The sequence below is a fragment of the Oncorhynchus mykiss genome, chromosome 16 (assembly GCF_057628025.1).
Source record: "Oncorhynchus mykiss isolate SJ-2025 chromosome 16, ASM5762802v1, whole genome shotgun sequence".
Taxonomy (NCBI): domain Eukaryota; kingdom Metazoa; phylum Chordata; class Actinopteri; order Salmoniformes; family Salmonidae; genus Oncorhynchus; species Oncorhynchus mykiss.
Window position 1 is genome coordinate 35,238,851 of NC_143037.1, and position 19,067 is coordinate 35,257,917.

Here is a 19,067-nt window from a genome sequence, read left to right on the forward strand (position 1 = left end):
CTGATGTTCTGAAAGAGCTGCCAAATCTGGATCCCTACAGATCAGCTGGGCTAGACAATCTGGACCCTCTCTTCCGCAATTGTTGATTACAAATACAAATAAAAAGTCCTCAGAAACATGCATCTTCTTCCTTCGGACGACAATAGCACTCTGACCTGAGTGGGCAGGTGCAGTGTCCAGATGCACATTTCCAAGCACTCTGATTGGTTGGGAATGGCAGGGCTATGATGGGTGAGGGATAATTTAGGTGGGCTGAGCAGCCAAACTAACGGGACTTAAGGGAAACTGAAGAGACTGTGAGGGAAAGTTGGGTAGAAGGGAGAACAGACTTTTTTTTACAGGTATTATGACTCATACTGTGGTACTCTATATGAGAGCCATCTGGCGATCTCAATACATGTTCATAGTTTCAAGGTACAGTATTTTATGTAAAAAAAAACATGTTTTTATGACTTCTTGATTGATACTGGTTGGATAAATAGAAGAATGTTTGTGACAAAGAGAGTGAGAGAAACAAAAACTCTTACTGAGTATCTATTTATGGTTATAATGAGTACAGGTGTGAGGAGGAGAGGAAAAGAAGAGATAAAAAGAGTAGAGTAGAGAATACAAAAATAAGAGAAAAGAGGAGGATATCATCACTGCATCTTCATTGACAGGGATCCAGAGTGAGTTAGATAGATGCAACAAGCCAGCAGTAACTAGTGTCAATCGATATGCTTCATTACAAGTATGTCAGAACAACTTGTGCAACGATGTAAACCATTCAATCCTGTGGATGAGATGACTAAACTCATCAAAATAATTTTTATAGAGTTTTGGGAACTCTCAATGCCGAATAGGAAAATATTATATACGCAAATCTATTGTCTCTGAGCGGGTCTTGGATATCACTTTTCTTTTCTATTAAAGGTCAAAAGAGACTGAAAAAAGACACTGTGATAAGTTGTCAAACATTCATATATAATGGATGTTTCCTCAGACATCCAGTTCACTTGAAATTAATTGAATAATATGGGAAGGTAAACTTTTTTATTCAAGGTCATATAACACTACCAACAATTTTATCTTGAGTTTGTAATTGATTCTTTGTTTGCTCCACTTCACTGCATGGGGACTTCATATTGTCTGCCTGTCTGCCTGCCTGCTTGCATGCCTGTATGTCTGTCTGTCCCTCCTTGTGACAGCATCACAAAACAGCATCATCTCAAATGAACCTGAGACCTGTCCACCTGAAGCGTTTAGCTTGAAGTATGGCCACCTTTCTGTCTCTCTTGGTATGGAGATATGGGTAATTGGGTAGAGCCCTCTTAGTGTTACAGTTTTAAGCCTATTATGTCAATTGAGGTAAAGCTTCCAGTTAAATGAATTACACCCCCACGGCATTGTCGCACCTCTCTAGATTAGTCACGGACCACGGTTAATGTTTTCTTGGGCCTCCGTAACGAAACGCCACAGATATAAATGCGCACCTGGTGACGTCTTGTTGCCAAAGGAGAACAGGCAAGGGGAACGATTTGGTCTACCTACAGAGCAAAGGGGCGAAGACGAACTACACATGAAAATGATTTCAAATATCACATTTGGCTGTTTATCTGCGCTTGTACTTCTGAACTTGGTAGGAGCCAACCCCGTGTCCAACCTGCAGGTAAACTGGTGCATCATGCGCAAAACTTTCGATCATTACATTTTGGCAGTTCTTATTCCACCAATTCCCATAGATATGTTTATTGTAGTTGATGGAAGACTGTTTAAAGTGGCTTCAAGTGACATTGCGACTAATGATTCCATGTTTTCTCTCAATTAGAGGGTGATACGGCTTCTGGAGGAGGAAAGAAATGTACCATATAACGTGTCGGAGGAGAGGGAGGTGGATGGGAAAGAATTGGATACAGAGAAGGCAGCCTTCACCGCGGGAGTGGTGCGTCCTTGGGACTCCGAAGACGCAAGGAATTCCGCGCTGGCGGGAAAGGAGAATGCAATTGCGCGTCTTCTCAATTACATTCTGAAGACCTCCAAGCACCCGTGGAGCCGGTTCAAGAAGGGTGGAATGAGAAGCTGCTTCGGCGTCAGGCTAGAGAGAATTGGGTCATTCAGCGGGCTTGGATGCTAAAGGACAGGTACGGTTATATACTGCGTCAATCCAACCGATGGATTCTCCATTTAAATTGTAGGCTATGTTGGTGTTGAATTGATATTAACATCTCACTTGTTTGAACCATCAAATGAATACATGCAATATTGTTTCTCAAGACGGGTTCCATGTTTTGTGTTGTTTCTACAGGTTTTACTGGCTGTTGATCAGAGCCCAAGAAACTACCCTTACTTGAACTATTCGACAAGGATGAACCTCTTCAACTCAGAAAGTATTGACAGAGTTTACAATGGCGTTTGTGATGAGATTTATTTAAATATGTGGTTTGCATTTGGCACATTGAATTGTTCTTATTTTAAAACTGTACAGACGAATTTTAATTTTCAAATGAACATCAAACATTTGGCTCTTGATATAATATATTATTGTTGTAGGCTATTTATTTATCTAGGTCTATTTATTTTCTTGAGAAAAAAAACATGTATACTAAGAGACAGTAGATTGCACGGTGAAATAAATATTTTGCATAATACGTTTCTCTCTCATTTTTACAATCTTTGTCTGGCATACCGAGACTTCGACACTTCACTTACTTCAGTGAGGAGAGTGTATGGGGGGGTATAGCCGAAAAAGCGGCCCGCATCCACGTGCATGCGCCTATCTTAATAGTCATATAGAACTAGTACAGAGTATCCACCACACCAGAACAGCTAATATGACCTTATTGGCAATAATAAATACATTTTATAACATCCTCATCATAACTCCCAACATATATCATTTTTATTTAAAGGTGTTACACAGGATTTTGGGGAAAATGTCCATTGTAATTTCAGAAAATGTCCATAATATATCTGGCGTTAATAGTGGAATGAAAGCGTTTGACAGTATTACTTACCCGCCAGTGTTGCGATTGGCTGTGATATTTGACCGTTGAATTCTCCCGCGAGAGCCACATCTGTTGTCAAACTGGGAAAGCGGTTCTGACTTTGTAGCTGTGTTATCTAGTGTAAATCGCTCACTTCCTCCTTGCAGAAATGTTCACTTAATTCCAGTTTATGTGAGAAAAGAAGCACAGCATCGTGTAGGGTTTCATTGTACCATTCAAATAGTTTCAATAAAACAAAAATATAGTTTTTACAACTGTTTTAAGTAGTTTGACGCTGGTGTACCAAAACCCGAAAGTAACTTTTGTTTTGGTCCATCAGCTTCAAACAACTATAAAAACAATATTTTTGTTGGTGAAAATATATTTTACATGAGTTTGATGGTACAATAATTCCCTACATCAGTGGTTCCCAAACTTTTTATAGTCCTGTACCCCTTCAAACATTCAACCTCCAGCTGCGTACCCCCTCTAGCACCAGGGTCAGCACACTCTCAAAAAAATGTTTCCATCATTGTTGGCCTGCCACACACACACACTATATGATACATTTCTTGAACATACTTTTTGTCACAACCCGGCTCGTGGGAAGTGAGATAGAGCTCTTATAGGACCAGGGCACAAATAATAATATAATAATAATCCATATTTTTGCTCTTTATTTATCCATCTTACATATAAAACTTTATTTGTTCATCGGAAATTGTGAATAACTCACCACAGGTTAATGAGAAGGGTGTGCTTGAAAGGATGCACATAACTCTGCAATGTTGGGTTGTATTGGAGAGAGTCTCAGTCTTAAATCATTTTCCACACACAGTTTGTGCCTGAATTTAGTATTCATGCTAGTGAGGGCCGTGAATCCACTCTCACATAGGTACGTGGTTGCAAAGTTCTTAACAGCGCGATTTGCCAAGGCAAGATACTCTGAGAAATCTGTCAGTGGCTTCTGATTAAATTCCATTTCCAAAGAACTGCTTGTTGCAACTTTGATTAAAATCTCTTGTTCAGATATCGATAAGTGGACTGGAGGCAGGGAAAGAAAGGGATAACAAATCCAGTTGTTTGTGTCATCCGTTTCAGGAAAGTACCTGCGTAATTGCGACACCGGGATGCTGGCCTTATAGGCAGAGTTCCTCTGTCCAGTGTCTGTGTTCTTTTTTGCCAATCTTAATATTTTCTTTTTATTGGCCAGCCTGAGATATGGCTTTTTCTTTGCAACTCTGCCTAGAATGCCAGCATCCCGGAGTCGCCTCTTCACTGTTGACGTTGAGACTGGTGTTTTGCGGGTACTATTTAATGAAGCTGCCAGTTGAGGACTTGTGAAGTGTCTGTTTCTCAAACTAGACACTCTAATGTACTTGTTATCTTGCTCAGTTGTGCACCGGGGCCTCCCACTCCTCTTTCTATTCTGGCTAGAGCCAGATTGCTCTGTTCTGTGAAGGGATTAGTACACAGCGTTGTATGAGATATTCAGTTTCTTGGCAATTTCTCTCATGGAATAGTCTTCATTTCTCAGAACAAAAATAGACTGATGAGTTTCAGAATAAAGTTATTTATTTCTGGCTATTTTGAGCCTATATTCAAACCAACAAATGCAGATACATATATTTTTTTTATTCGTTGTTTTACCAGGTAGGTTGACTGAGAACACGTTCTCATTTACAGCAACAACCTGGGGAGAGGAGGGGGATGAACCAGCCAATTGTAAACTGGGGATTATTAGGTGACCGTGATGGTTTGAAGGCTAGATTGGGAATTTAGCCAGGACACCGGGGTCAACACCCCTACTCTTACGATAAGTGCCATGGGATCTTTAATGACCTCAGGACACCCGTTTTACACCCGTTTTACGTCTCATCCAAAAGACAGCACCCTACACAGGTTAGTGTCTCCAATCACTGCCCTGGGGCATTGGGATATTTTTTAGACCAGAGGAAAGAGTGCCTCCTACTGGCCCTCCAACACCACTTCCAGCAGCATCTGGTCTCCCATCCAGAGATTGACCAGGACCAACCCTGCTCAGCTTCAGAAACAAGCCAGCAGTGGTATGCAGGGTGGTATGCTGCTGGTGAATGCTGCTGGTGAATGCTGTTGATGATCCAGATACTCAACTAGTCTAATGGACAGTTTTATTGCTTCTTTAAACCGAACAGTTTTCAGCTGTGCTAACAATTGCAAAAGGGTTTTCTAATGATCAATTAGCCTTTTAAAATGATAAACATGTATTAGCTAACACAATGTGCCATTGGAACACAGGAGTGATGGTTGCTGTTAATGGGCCTCTGTAGCCTTTTTAGATATTCCATAAAAAATCTGCCCTTTCCAGCTACAATTGTTATTTACAACATTAACAATGTCTACACTGTATTTCTGATCAATTTGATGTTATTTTAATGGACAAAAATGTTTGCTTTTCTTTCAAAAACAAGGACATTTCTAAGTGACCCCAAACTTTTGAACAGTAGTGTAAGTGAACGCTCTCATCATATTTGCGCCTCTTTGGTCAAACGTACCTGTCTGTCATTCGGTGCTTTCCCAGGTAAGGGGGCAGTAGCTCTTCGGCTGCATCAGATTCACAACTGTCTGTGTCCATGCTAGCTGGGCTAACAACAAATGTAGAATTACTGATGCTAGCATTGGATGTGCTCGTGGAAGCAGAGCAACTTGTGTCCTCGACAGGTGCAGGTGTAGTACTGCTGGTAGAAGCAGTACTACCAGTAGAGCTGGTATGTGTCTCTATGGACACGGGCCTTACTTTTTTAACCATTTATCCATTCTCGAGCAAACGGAATGAGCAGCAGCTACGTTTGGCAACATTAGTGGAAATCCCATGAGAGAGTAATGTGATTGGATGTTAATTATTTGACTAGACTAACTGTATTTGACATTGTGTTGTTATTTCGCTGAACACTAGACGTTTAATTTGATTTTTGCCAGTGAAACGAGGCTACTCAGGTGAGAAAAAAACTCACCCAAATGTTAATGGAAAATATAAATGGACTGTATTTTTAAAAATGTTTTCTATGTGAATCACATTTTTCTTTGGCGGCATTGCGCGTACCCCAGTTTTGGAATACCTGCCCTAGATTATTCAGTGCTTGTAATCTCACATAAATTTAAATTGAACAGTGTAGAATTTTAGAAATCAGGAAATGACAGAACGAGTTCCACTAGATAACACAGCCACAAAGTCAGAACCGCTTTCCTAGTTTGACAACAGATGCCGCCAATCACCACACTGTCAGATAAGTAATACTGTGAAACACTATCATTCTACTATTAGTGCCAAATATACACACAGTGTACATTACACAACATTAAGAATACCTTCCTAATATTGAGGTGCACCTGTCCTTTTGCCCTCAGAACAGCCTCAATTCGTAGAGGCGTGGACTCTACAAGGTGTCAAAAGCGTTGCACAGGAATGCTGGCCCATGTTGACTTCAATGCTTCCCACTGTTATGTGAAGTTGGCTGGATGTCCTTTGGGTGGTGGACCATTCTTGATACACACAGAAAACTGCTGAGAATGAAAAACCCAGTAGCGTTGCAGTTCTCGAAACAAACAATTGCGCCTGGTACCTACTACCACATTCACCCTCTGAATGGCACACATACGCAATCCATGTCTCAATTGTCTCAAGGCTTAAAAATCATTGTGTACATACAAAGAGCACAATACATAGAAAACAATCACAATGGTCATCAACATTTCCTCGATCAGAGCTTTAAACTCAACAAGCGATACCATATAGCGATGAGAAGCCTATTGCAACCTCCTTCTCACCATCCTCCACCTACTCTTCTTCATCGTCCCTCATCCTCTTCCTCCTCTCACCCCCAAAAACACAACACCGAATACTTAGTCTATGATTGATTCTAGAGCGCATAAGCATCTCCAGTCCAAATAATGGTCCAAACTAAATCTTATCTTAAAAGGAAGTCGGTCCGGGCGCCGCACACAACCAGGCTCTCTTATCACTTACTGTCAAGGCAACGGAATGTCAAGCTGAATTCTGTCATAACATGCAGTCCTTCATAAGTAGGCCTACTGTCCAAACCACAGTGCTCTATATAAAAAGGCGACCTGGTCATCCCGTCATTAAAACACTGAAAGGGATATCTGAGACGCCTCAAAAAGACAGTGGGGGGTTCGTTATTGGAATGGCGAAATTGCATATTTTCCTTGGATATATCGTATTAATAACGACACTGAGTGTGAGCTGTGGAACTCCATATGCCAGTCGGAATGTTCAAGAGTTGGAAAATCTGAAGGTAAGACACCCTACTACAGTAAGAACCAGCTCAGAAACATAACATAGAAAATCAAGTACATTTGAGTTCTTAGAATTGTTTAATTTCTGTAGACTTATAACAACTTTTAACTAGGTGACATAGAGCATATATTCTATAGCATCTATAAATTCTATTATAATCACCTTTCAAAGTAATGTGTTATGACCGTGTGACATTAATACATGCCATTTGTTCACTTATAGGATCTGATCCAGCGGCTCGAGGACAAGTTGACCGTTAACGAGGAAAATTACGCTTATCCATCCGAGTCTGAGGATGTGGACACAGCTGAGATGGAGGACATTGACTACTCGCCCACGGCAATCCGGGGGCAGGAAGAGAGAATGACCATGAACGCACCCAACAGAATTGCCCCTGAAAGCCCTGTGGTGTCACGCCTGAAAGATCTCATCGGTTTGACAAAAACGGCCAAATCGTTCAACAGCTGTTTCGGTAATCGGATTGAGAGAATCGGCTCGTGGAGCGGACTGGGGTGCAATAATGTCAAGACTGGTACATCTTTTACTGCAATAACTTGAGTGGAATGCCTTAAAAAAATACATATCTGCTCAAGAATGTAGTAGGCTACGATTTAGACAGTCAGCCCTAATCTTGTTTCCAGTAATTGGTATTTTGACCAATAACATCAGACCTTTTCACATCAGATCTTTTTCAGCACTGATCTGATTCAACCCAAAAGGCCAATTAGTTAAAAAAAAAAAAAGATCAGAATTGGGCTGCCTGTCTGAACACAGCCTTTGTGTGGAGAAGCACATAGGGCCTAATTTGCAGCTAAAATGTATACATACAATGTATTGGTTTTACGCGCACAGAATAGATTTTACGCATTGCTCTGCCTATTGTTTAATAAAATATAAAGGTTGTTACAAGATCACACACGCATCAATATTAAGTCCTTTATATTACATTTTAAGGCTATATGACTTGAACGTATGCTTGGTGATGTTTGGCTAATGATATAACCACTAAAAAAATGAATTAAACAGTGATCATTAAATTATTTTCATTTGTATTTGCAGGTAACAAGAAGAGAATATTTGGGAACTGAAGAATAATGGAGGCTACCCATTCATGGACATCACGAAACTGCGTCATGTCTGACCTCTGTGGAAATCTCCATCCTATTATGGAGAATTCATTTTTTTCTGTCAAATAATATATTTATTTGATAAACTAACGTATATTAAATCATTTTGATATTAAAACATACAAAATTAAATATCTTAATTTCAGTGTTGGCTTGGTCAGTGAGAATTAGACATATGCACATTTGATTTCTACTATGAAAAAGGAATATATGATTGCTAATTGCACTCCAGAAATAGCCGATATAATGCATTTGTTATGTTGGACGCCTGTACAGTTTTGTTCACTTGTGTGTATAAAATCAATGTATATGTTTGATGATGTTTGGACATGGTATTATTTATAATAAACTATTAGAATAGAATACTTTGTTTTCTTGTCATCAACATATATTTATTATGAATTCAAGACATTATAGCCTACCAGTTGTCACATTAGGCTAGTTGTTGCACAGAGAGAAAGACAATGAGAGAAATTCAAGTCATACTGACAATGAACTATTGCAATTCAAATAGTTTATGGACTAAGCCAGCTCTGCAATGCCAGCACATTAGGTCCAAATAATATGAGGATTATTATAAGAAAACGAATTATCAACAGTATTTAGCATTCTTGTAGACAAGTAATATGACACCGTTAATGAATTTGTTCTCATCATAAACTCAACTTTTGACATTTGAACAGAACATTGGAAAGACTCTAGTTGTTTATTATAAAAAACAACACTCTACAACTTACATTGACACTCTACAAAAGTCAATGTAAGTTCAGGAACAAGAATGTGGCAGATGCAGTAGCCTATATTCCACATCGATATTGCACAATTTAAAAAAAAAAATCAAACTGGCAACATTAAAATCTATATGGCAGGTCTGTAGAGAGAGCATTACCCCAGGGCCCAGCACACACCCCACCTTAGACAAACACACACACCCCACCTTAGACACACACACACACACACACACAGGTTGAGATGGTGATGTGAATCCAACATATACATTGTTTTATTTGTAGTCTAACTGGAATAAAAGCCAGGCTAAGTCTGTGGCACAGATGGAACTATCCAAACAGAAGATACATCTCCTTCAAATGTTGATATTTGGATGCATCAACAACCAAACACAATTCATTATCACTAAACATCATTACATTTGAAAATCAAACAGAGGTTGAATTCCTAGGCCTATTGTACTGTCTTGAATTCTGGATTTAATTCAAACAATTGATGTTGATGACTTTGCAAATGCTATTTTAGGCCTAAATAGTATCATTGATGATTGATACATTTTGGTCATGTTTCACTTGCTCTGTTAATAAGCCTACCCTTTGGAATGACTTTGACAGCAACAGTGACTCTATTTCATTTTTAAGAGGATGTCTCTCAACAATCATTCTCAAGATAGCACATTGGTAAGTCAGTGATACATGTCCTACCCAAGTGGGCTGGGCTTGGTTAAAACCGTAGATGGGAGACCAAAGAGTAGGTGAAGATAGACCAATTCTCCAGTAGGTGTTGCCCAGCCTATTGTTTTTGTTTCTAATAGTGGATTACGTTTAAAATCTGATATTGTCACGATACATTGACAAATTAAATTGACTCAACCAGTTTGTGCTCAGTGGGACGTGGTTAAGTGAGAACTTGATAATTACTTAATAATTAATATAGACACTTTTAGACACTTTTTAGATTAAACAAGGCACAAGGTCGTCCTCAATGCTAGACAGCGGCCCACCGTTGGCAAGGCTTAGCCTATGACTTTCAGTAGGCTACTCAATGTGAAAAATCTCTTACAATATGCAAGCCAATCTATGAACGTATGTTTCCAAACAAAGGATTGAACTGACTAGGTCATGGGTATGCCCCATTTATCTAGGAAGACAAAGCTTTAAAAGGAGTCATTTCCGACAGCTAGTGTTATCACAATCAGGTGTCGGCATGCAACACCAATTCTTTGCATAACTGTGCGGGTCAGACTAGATATAAAATACCCTGGCGTAGGTGTGTAGAAACAACGACATTTGAATTGCAAGGAAAATAAGCTTTTACACACAACTTCAACTTCACTGAAGAAGAAAGAGAACAATGCAGCTCTCCAACAGTCCTCTTTTTGGCCTTGTTCTCCTGTTCTTAAATCTGCCGCTGAGCAGCGCGTATCCTGTCTACAACGGGTTACTGACCAATGATGACATGGAGGTCTTAAATGTGAGTCCCTTTTAGGCTATACAGCCTCATATTTACCTTTGAGGGAGGTCTTGTTCCAGACATATGAAGTAGTTTATAATCCCTAGACGTTGAAGCCCAAGAGTATCATTAAAACTGTTTGTTCAAACTTGTTTTTGACATTGCAGGTACTTCTCCACCGACTTCAAAAGTCCTTTCCTGAGCTGAGTGAGGTTGAGCGAGTCTCCACAGAAAAGTCGGATGATGTCACTCCTGAAGCCATGGCAATGGTTGCAGAGGATGAGAGAGAGCAACCACAAACAAGACCGGACAAAGCCACCACAAGAGACTTCCTGTCAGCTCGGGACCTGAAAACTGTCCGAAACGACTCAAGATCAAAGAGATACTCGGGCTGCTTCGGGCGAAGGATGGACCGAATCGGCTCAATGAGCTCTCTTGGATGCACCACGGTTGGCAAATACAGTGAGTTTGGTTCAGGTTGAGATGGTATAGGCTACTGTGCATCAGATACAGTCTCTTAACCAAATAGTGTCAAAGTAGTTCACTCTAAAACAGTGCGGATAAGTTGTCTGATATCCATTGTGAGAGTTCTAATGTTGAGAAACAAACTTATGTTGGTTAATATCTTGTTTTGTCTATTTTCAGATGCAAAGACAAGATGAAGTCTTACACATAACCTGGAACAGCAACGTCATTACTTACCAAATGGTATTCTTTTTTATAGGCTATGGTCTACCTATTTATTTGATTATATTTATTGAACTTTGTTTATTGACAATATATTTATTTGAACTGATTTAAGATGGCGTCATGGTGTACAATAAATGTTTACAACTGCGCATAAAACATTGTTTTGACTGGTTATTGTTTTGACTGGTTTATTGCCATCCATTAAGAAAAATAAATTATTGCAAATTACAGAATGCCTTAGTCATTATAAGCTCAGGCTGAATATTCAATGAGGAAAATAACAAGATGTGAAGTTTGCCTAAACCTTGGGGTTGCGTTCATAGATCTATCATACGCCAAATTGAGTCAGGTGCATGTATGAATTGGGATGACATAACCATAGCATACTAACTAACTCACAACGGACCCTTAGGCTACAGAGTGACCCTCACAAAACAATAAACCCTCACAGAACAATAAATTACGAGAGAAGCAAAGAAAAACTACTTGGCGCAAAGTAAAATCACAAGGAATAAACCTCAAAGCTACTGTTATTTCAGCACTAAGGAGAGAGAATGTTCCGAATAGGCTACCATTCTGCGAAACAGTCCAGGCGTACACTACATGACTAAAAGTATGTAGACACCTGCTCATTGAACATCTTATTCCAAAATCATGTGCGGACGTTGCTTCCAGAGGCAGTTTGGAACTCGGTATTGAGTGATGCTAACGAGGACAGGTGATTTTTAAACGATACGCGCTTCAGCACTCAGCAGTCCCATTCTGTAAGCTTGTGGAGTCTACCACTTCGTGGCTGAGCCGTTGTTGCTCCTAGACGTTTCCAATTCGCAATAACAGCACTTACAGTTGACCAGGGCAGCTCTGGTAGGGCAGAAATGTTACAAACTGATTTGTTGGAAAGTTTGAATCCTATGACGGTGCCACATTGAAATTCACTGAGCTCTTCAGTAATGCCATTATACTGCCGATGTTTGTCTATGGAGATTGCATGGCTGTGTGCTCAATTTTATACACCTGTCAGCAACGAGTGTGGCTGAAATAGCCAAATCCACTAATTTGAAGGGGTGTCCACATACAGTACCAGTCAAAAGTTTGGACACCTACTCATTCAAAGGTTTCTTTATTTTTACTATTTTCTACATTGTAGAATAATAGTGAAGAGATCAAAACCCTTGAAATAACACATATGGAATCACGTAGTAACCCAAAAAAAGGTGTTAAATCAAAATATATTTTATATTTGAAATTCTTCAAAGTTGCCACCCTTTGCCTTGATGACAGCTTTGCACACTCTTGGCATTCTCTCAACCAGCTTCATGAGATAGTCACCTGGAATGCATTTCAATTAACAGGTGTGTCTTGCTAAACGTTAATTTGTGGAATTTCTTTCCTTCTTAAGGAAATTGTCTTGGCTTAAAGCCAATCAGTTGAGTTGTGACAAGGTAACTTACCTGGTGAAATAAGGGTAAAATAAAAATGTTTAAAGTGCAGTCGCAAAAACCATCAAGCTCTATGATGAATTTGGCTCTCATGAGGGCCGCCACAGGAAAGGAAGACCCAGAGGTAGTTTTGATGTCCAATTCACCCCAAAGGTGTTCAATGGGGTATTTTAGAAAAATAAAATAAAAACCTTGAATGAGTAGGTGTCCAAACTTTTGACTGGTACTGTACATTTGTATATATAGTGCATTTTAGACATATAGCTTTATATGGTTCAATTATTATATGATTCACACTGTCGACCATTCCTGGACTCTGCCCAGTTCAGACCTTCCGGAAATGCACACTTTATCTCAACATTGTACCAAGTGGTGTGGGTCATCATTACTGATAACCTGACCCGGGCTTAGTTACTGTATGCTGTCCAGTGATAAGGCAGCGTTACGTTTTAGGAACGAATGACGTATCTTCACAGTAATGCCAAAAATTCAAATCACTTTATGAGTCATGAGGGTTATCGATTTGGATAGGACATGAGATAAGGTCTTGCCTTCTTATATGGAGTCTTATATGGGGTGGCAGGCAGCCTAGTGGTTAGTGTTTGGCCAGTAACCGAAAGGATGCTAGATTGAAACCGAGCTGACAAGGTACAAATCTGTCGTTCTGCCCCTGAACAAGGCAGTTAACCCACTGTTCTTAGGCCGTCATTGTAAATGAGAATTTGTTCTTAACTGACTTGCCTAGTTTAATAAAGGTTAAATACATTTTAAAAACGGAGCACCCAAGATTGTCATCCATATATCAGCCAATGTCCAACAAACGTCACCTTAACAGATAATTCAAATGCTTTACGTTAATACTGATAGGAGGGGATGGAAACCGTTGTCATAACATGAGTTATTCACAAGTAGCGTATTGATGAGTGACTCAAATGCCACCACTCAAGGTGAATAAAGTCATTATGGCCTCTCTCTTTTGGACCATGCGAGATGAATACTCCATGAAGGGGGTCCACACACTCAAATGAAGAGATGTAACTTTTTTTTAAGGATGCTCGAACCATTCTTAACTAAGCCATCGTCAGTGTTTCCTCCGTTTAATTTGAAGTTGTGGATTGTACACCATATAGCTAAAGGTTATAGAACGTTCAATGAGATGGTACTTACAGGCTTTCTATGACTATACCTAACATGTACCTATTTATAGTGCATGTTTGCATTGTCATTATGTCTTATGATGTCTCTATGTACATTCTTTTTGACAAGTCGGCCAGTATGATGCAATACAAATGTACTAAAGCCTAAAACAGTATACTATTCTAACCTGGAAAGAGGTTCCATTCATAAACCGTTTTTTTGCCTTCTATATATAGAGCAGCAGAACATGCTTTTAACCCACTGTGGTATAGTCAGAGTTTGGAGCGAGAGCAATTCCAATTATTTGTGTGGCGGATGCATTCCCGGCAAAGCACGCCATGTCTGAGCTCAGGCCCCAAAGACCTACCATGAGTATCAACACACACACACATATCAGCCATCACCCAGCCACCACTTAAAATTACATTTTACTAGCAGCCTTATCAGACAGAGGTGTCGGAATGCACTTCAGACAATCCACAAAATGATGAGCCACTGACACCAGACCGTCTCCTCTGTATGTGTGTGCGAGCGTGTGTGTTTTGTCTATTTAAGAGAAGGCCTGGCTAACAACTTGCCTTAGCACTAACAAACCACAGCCTAAATGGAATCAAGCATGGTGAGGACTGCCGTCTCATGGGGACTTCTGCTCCTGCTTTGTCAACAGACGCTGGTGGCGGCCCATGTGTTGGGCAGACCATACCCTGAGAGCGACTTGGCCCAATTGAAGGTAGGTAGTTACTAGTCATCTCAGTTGATGTAGGTAGGGTACATTGATTTATTGTCCCTGGGAGACTTTATAATAAAGTTGTGTTGGATTCAATTGATGGATGGTGGCCCCCGAGGTGTTTGGCAACTTTTGTGATGTAATAACAGCTAGTCAGAAAGAAAAAGTCTGACCTAATATGCGCTTTTCAAAACTGTATTTTGTGTACAGTATCTAGAGTTATATTGGAATGTTTTTTTGTATTTGAAGTTAAAAATTATAGGTTTTTTTTAAACTGCCTTTATGTCAATGGATTAAGGAAATGGATTGTCTGTGATAGATGGCTCTAACAGTGCCCAGGATACTGTAACTAAATCAAGTAATGAAACATCATGACATGTCCTCATAAATTCCCTGTTCTACAGAATCTACTGGAGCGATTCGAGGAGACCTTGGCTGCAGTGGCCACAGCAGATGACACTGTAGTGGACTACGAGGGCCCCAACCCAGAGCCTGAACACAGTAAGGCTAGCCCAGAGTGGGACAGGTCCCCAGAGGCCCCACAGAGGCTCTCAGACGTCCGGGAGCTAGCTGCAGACGAGAGCTACAGCAGGGCCCAGAGTCAAAGGAGCCGGCTGCAGGACCTGCTCATGGCCACCAGGAGTAAAGCTGTGTCTGGGTGCTTCGGAGCTAGGATGGACCGCATCGGGACCTCGAGCGGTTTAGGCTGCAGTCCTAAAAGACGTAGCTAGTCAGTTGATGTATATACAGTACACAGAAAAACACATGTAGGTGTTTTAACTTGAAAAGATGAGACCCCCCCCCCCCCCCTTAAGATGTCAATTTATAATCAACTAAAACAACTTACAGACCCAGTGCAGTCAAACATTTTATTTTCCAGGGCTTTATATATATATTTTTTTTTTCTCACTGAGGTTGGAATAATACTCTGAAATTGTGAAAATTATGATAATGCCCCTTTAGTGTAAGAGCTGTTTGAAAAGACTGCCTGAAATTTCAGCCTGTTTTGGTGGGATGGAGTTTTAGCCTTCCATGGTAATGCCACATGCGGTAAATTGGTTAATATACCAATGAGAGCGTTCCGAATATCTTTGCCAATAACAGCACATTTTCAGATTTCGCCTCCCCACTGAGACCACTCCCAGACAGTCCCAACAAAATTATTGCTTGAGAAATGTATATTTTCTAAGAGGCTATTTTTGTTTCTTTTCTACCATTTTAATTTAAAACAAACAATCACTGTAAGGTACTTAATTGTTACCCAGAAATGATTTGACCTTTAACAATTGAAATCAGATGCACATTGACTGGGCCAGTCAAAGGGTACCCACCCCTCTAATGCATGCCGACAGTATTGTCAGTGGAGGAGGAGAGAGGGTGTAGTGACACACAGCGTTGGTGATGTGCAAGACTAGCAGGAGGTATGTTTTGTAAATTAATTTGATCAAGCTATGTATGTAGCCAATTGATTATTTCTTGACGAATAAAAACATAATAATAATTGTTGTTGTTTCTCTATAATACTAGATACCTATCAATGTTATGAAGTTGGCTTTAGCTTGCCAGCTAGATACGTTCCCATTCTCATAGCTAGCTACCAAGCCATTTCAGGCTATCAATCAAGTTAGAGTAGCTTATCTAACTATCTTAGCTGGCATGTCTGCTAAGGTTCCTAGACTTTAGAAAATACAAAAGTTGATTATTAAGTTTAATTATTAGGATATGATAATATATACCAGTGTGGGTGTTGTACTAAACTCCTGAGGCATAACATTTCTAAAGAATAAATGAAAATAGAACAGGTAATGAGATATGCTTAATAGATAACCTTATGCAGAATTTTTTTAAATTTTTTACATAGAATTAGGCATAATGATTATAGCTCTAGATTGCAGGGAAACGCCCTTTCAGGTGTTTCAAAAATGCAAAATTCTCCGATTTATGGAGGGCCAACTACGGAACAACTCCCTAAATTATGGCTGGCCGATATATCGAATTAATTTGAAGTTATGGTTTTGCGAGATATTCCAATTGTCTGTACGCAAGAAAACAGAAGAATAATAGAGGGTAAGTTAACATTTCTCCCAATACCCTTTTTATGTATCAACTACTCAAATTTCGCGCAGTGCAGACGCTGCTAAAACAAGAGTACCAATGAACATTGATTCTGGAAAATGAATGCTCAGTTTGTCGCGAGCAGCATTGTGGTACGAAGTAACGGTAGCAGAATTTCTACACAAGACAAGACGCCAGCCCCCTCATTAGGAAGGATTTACAAAGGCAGCATTTTCTGAACTAAACTGACCAAGGCGCACCTCCAACAACCTCATAATTCTGACCATTTTTCTCAACCAGTGGCATATGGGCTTTTTAGGTGCGATGCAGTAGCGATGCTTGGGTATAATCACTGGGGGGAAATTACCAGTGTGTGTGTGTACGTTCGTGTAAGTAGAAACATGTTTGACTCACCCTACTTGTAGAGAAACGCCGATGCCGCCATTCTCTCTTTCATGCTGACGAAACGGTCTATCACTCTGTCATACAGTGCACGCTTTTATTTTTTGTTGTCCTTGGCCACCTGGCTAAAATGCTTGCTTGCTAGCCTAACTTTCATTCATGAGCAACGTTAGCTAGTTAACATTAGCCTTCTACATCTAGCTACATATTGAACTTCCATCATCTCATGGGCACAACAATGTATGAATTATTATTATTTTAAGGGGTGGATCAGCTTTAATATTGCGGATAGATTGTTGCTTCCATTGTTAATAATGGGATATGTAGGAGGGTGAGCCGGTCAAGGATCGATTCAGACAAGGTGGTCTATTGTATGACAAGTGACAGTTTAATTATGAGTAAAGATATCTGGTACAACGTATACGGGCCATTTCATTCGGTTCTTAAGGAACCAGCAGAAAAGAAGCGCAGATAACAGAGTGCACATGTCTCATATACAGAACAGAAAGTAGGTTGATTCTAGAAGATCGGGTCTTCGGGTTGGTTCAGGCTGAGGTGTAGTCTTCTTGGATTGGCCCTGTTGGGCCGTCCGTCATCCCTCTGAGTCTTGTTCTTTGTCACACAATGTTCAGCTAAAAAGGAGATTAGGTGTGTGCGCTGTCCTCAGTCACACAATGTTCGGCTAGAAAGGAGATTAGGTGTGTGCGCTGGTTTCTGCAAGTCAAGGCTGTCTCTTCCTCCCAATGTGTGGGTGTATGTCTTATCTGTGTGTCCTCGGCAGTTAGGGTGTGTAGTGTGTGCTGTGTGTGTGGGTGTGGGAGCTATCCTGTATGGGACCTAACATGTTTTACTGTGAAAATACGTTGTCTCAGTTATAGCAATGTAATAGCAGTAGGCTGGTCACCTGCATAAGAAATAGCACTTCCTTACACCATCAATGTAATTGTCTGCATAATTTGCAATCCCCCATATTTTTGGGATACAGTGCCTTGCGAAAGTATTCGGCCCCCTTGAACTTTGCGACCTTTTGCCACATTTCATGCTTCAAACATAAAGATATAAAACTGTATTTTTTTGTGAAGAATCAACAACAAGTGGGACACAATCATGAAGTGGAACAACATTTATTGGATATTTCAAACTTTTTTAACAAAACAAAAACTGAAAAATTGGGCGTGCAAAATTATTGAGCCCCTTTACTTTCAGTGCAGCAAACTCTCTCCAGAAGTTCAGTGAGGATCTCTGAATGATCCAATGTTGACCTAAATTACTAATGATGATAAATACAATCCACCTGTGTGTAATCAAGTCTCCGTATAAATGCACCTGCACTGTGATAGTCTCAGAGGTCCGTTAAAAGCGCAGAGAGCATCATGAAGAACAAGGAACACACCAGGCTGGTCCGAGATACTGTTGTGAAGAAGTTTAAAGCCGGATTTGGATACAAAAAGATTTCCCAAGCTTTAAACATCCCAAGGAGCACTGTGCAAGTGATAATATTGAAATGGAAGGAGTATCAGACCACTGCAAATCTACCAAGACCTGGCCGTCCCTCTAAACTTTCAGCTCATACAAGGAGAAGACTGATCAGAGATGCAGCCAAGAGGCCCATGATCACTCTGGATGAACTGCAGAGATCTACAGCTGAGGTGGGAGACTCTGTCCATAGGACAACAGTATATTGCATAAATCTGGCCTTTATGGAAGAGTGGCAAGAAGAAAGCCATTTCTTAAAGATATCCATAAAAAGTGTAGTTTGAAGTTTGCCACAAGCCACCTGGGAGACACACCAAACATGTGGAAGAAGGTGCTCTGGTCAGATGAAACCAAAATTGAACTTTTTGGCAACAATGCAAAACGTTATGTTTGGCGTAAAAGCAACACAGCTGAACACACCATCCCCACTGTCAAACATGGTGGTGGCAGCATCATGGTTTGGGCCTGCTTTTCTTCAGCAGGGACAGGGAAGATGGTTAAAATTGATGGGAAGATGGATGGAGCCAAATACAGGACCATTCTGGAAGAAAACCTGATGGAGTCTGCAAAAGA

The 19,067-nt window shown here is 40.2% G+C and overlaps 4 protein-coding genes across 4 annotated transcripts; all 4 read left to right on the forward strand.

The window, feature by feature from the left end:
• The first annotated feature begins 1,295 nt into the window (after window positions 1–1,295).
• nppal (natriuretic peptide A-like) lies at window positions 1,296–2,627 on the forward strand. The gene is made up of 3 exons (XM_021564418.3): window positions 1,296–1,648; window positions 1,808–2,120; window positions 2,285–2,627. Exons 1-2 carry the CDS (start codon window positions 1,424–1,426, stop codon window positions 2,111–2,113), a joined length of 531 nt encoding a protein of 176 aa, XP_021420093.2. The 5' UTR covers window positions 1,296–1,423; the 3' UTR covers window positions 2,114–2,120; window positions 2,285–2,627.
• Window positions 2,628–7,086: 4,459 nt separating this feature from the next.
• Window positions 7,087–8,739, forward strand: vnp (ventricular natriuretic peptide). Its single transcript, NM_001124212.2, has 3 exons — window positions 7,087–7,258; window positions 7,483–7,792; window positions 8,320–8,739. Exons 1-3 carry the CDS (start codon window positions 7,148–7,150, stop codon window positions 8,346–8,348), a joined length of 450 nt encoding a protein of 149 aa, NP_001117684.1. The 5' UTR covers window positions 7,087–7,147; the 3' UTR covers window positions 8,349–8,739.
• A 1,654-nt stretch (window positions 8,740–10,393) lies between these two features.
• On the forward strand, window positions 10,394–11,407 carry nppb (B-type natriuretic peptide). Its single transcript, NM_001124226.1, has 3 exons — window positions 10,394–10,589; window positions 10,736–11,030; window positions 11,214–11,407. The coding sequence occupies exons 1-3, from the start codon at window positions 10,470–10,472 to the stop codon at window positions 11,228–11,230; spliced, it is 432 nt and encodes a 143-aa protein (NP_001117698.1). The 5' UTR covers window positions 10,394–10,469; the 3' UTR covers window positions 11,231–11,407.
• A 3,029-nt stretch (window positions 11,408–14,436) lies between these two features.
• Window positions 14,437–16,040, forward strand: anp (atrial natriuretic peptide). Its single transcript, NM_001124211.1, is given in 2 exon segments — window positions 14,437–14,564; window positions 14,966–16,040. Coding segments are annotated over 2 exon segments (441 nt in total). The 5' UTR covers window positions 14,437–14,450; the 3' UTR covers window positions 15,293–16,040.
• Window positions 16,041–19,067: the final 3,027 nt, after the last annotated feature.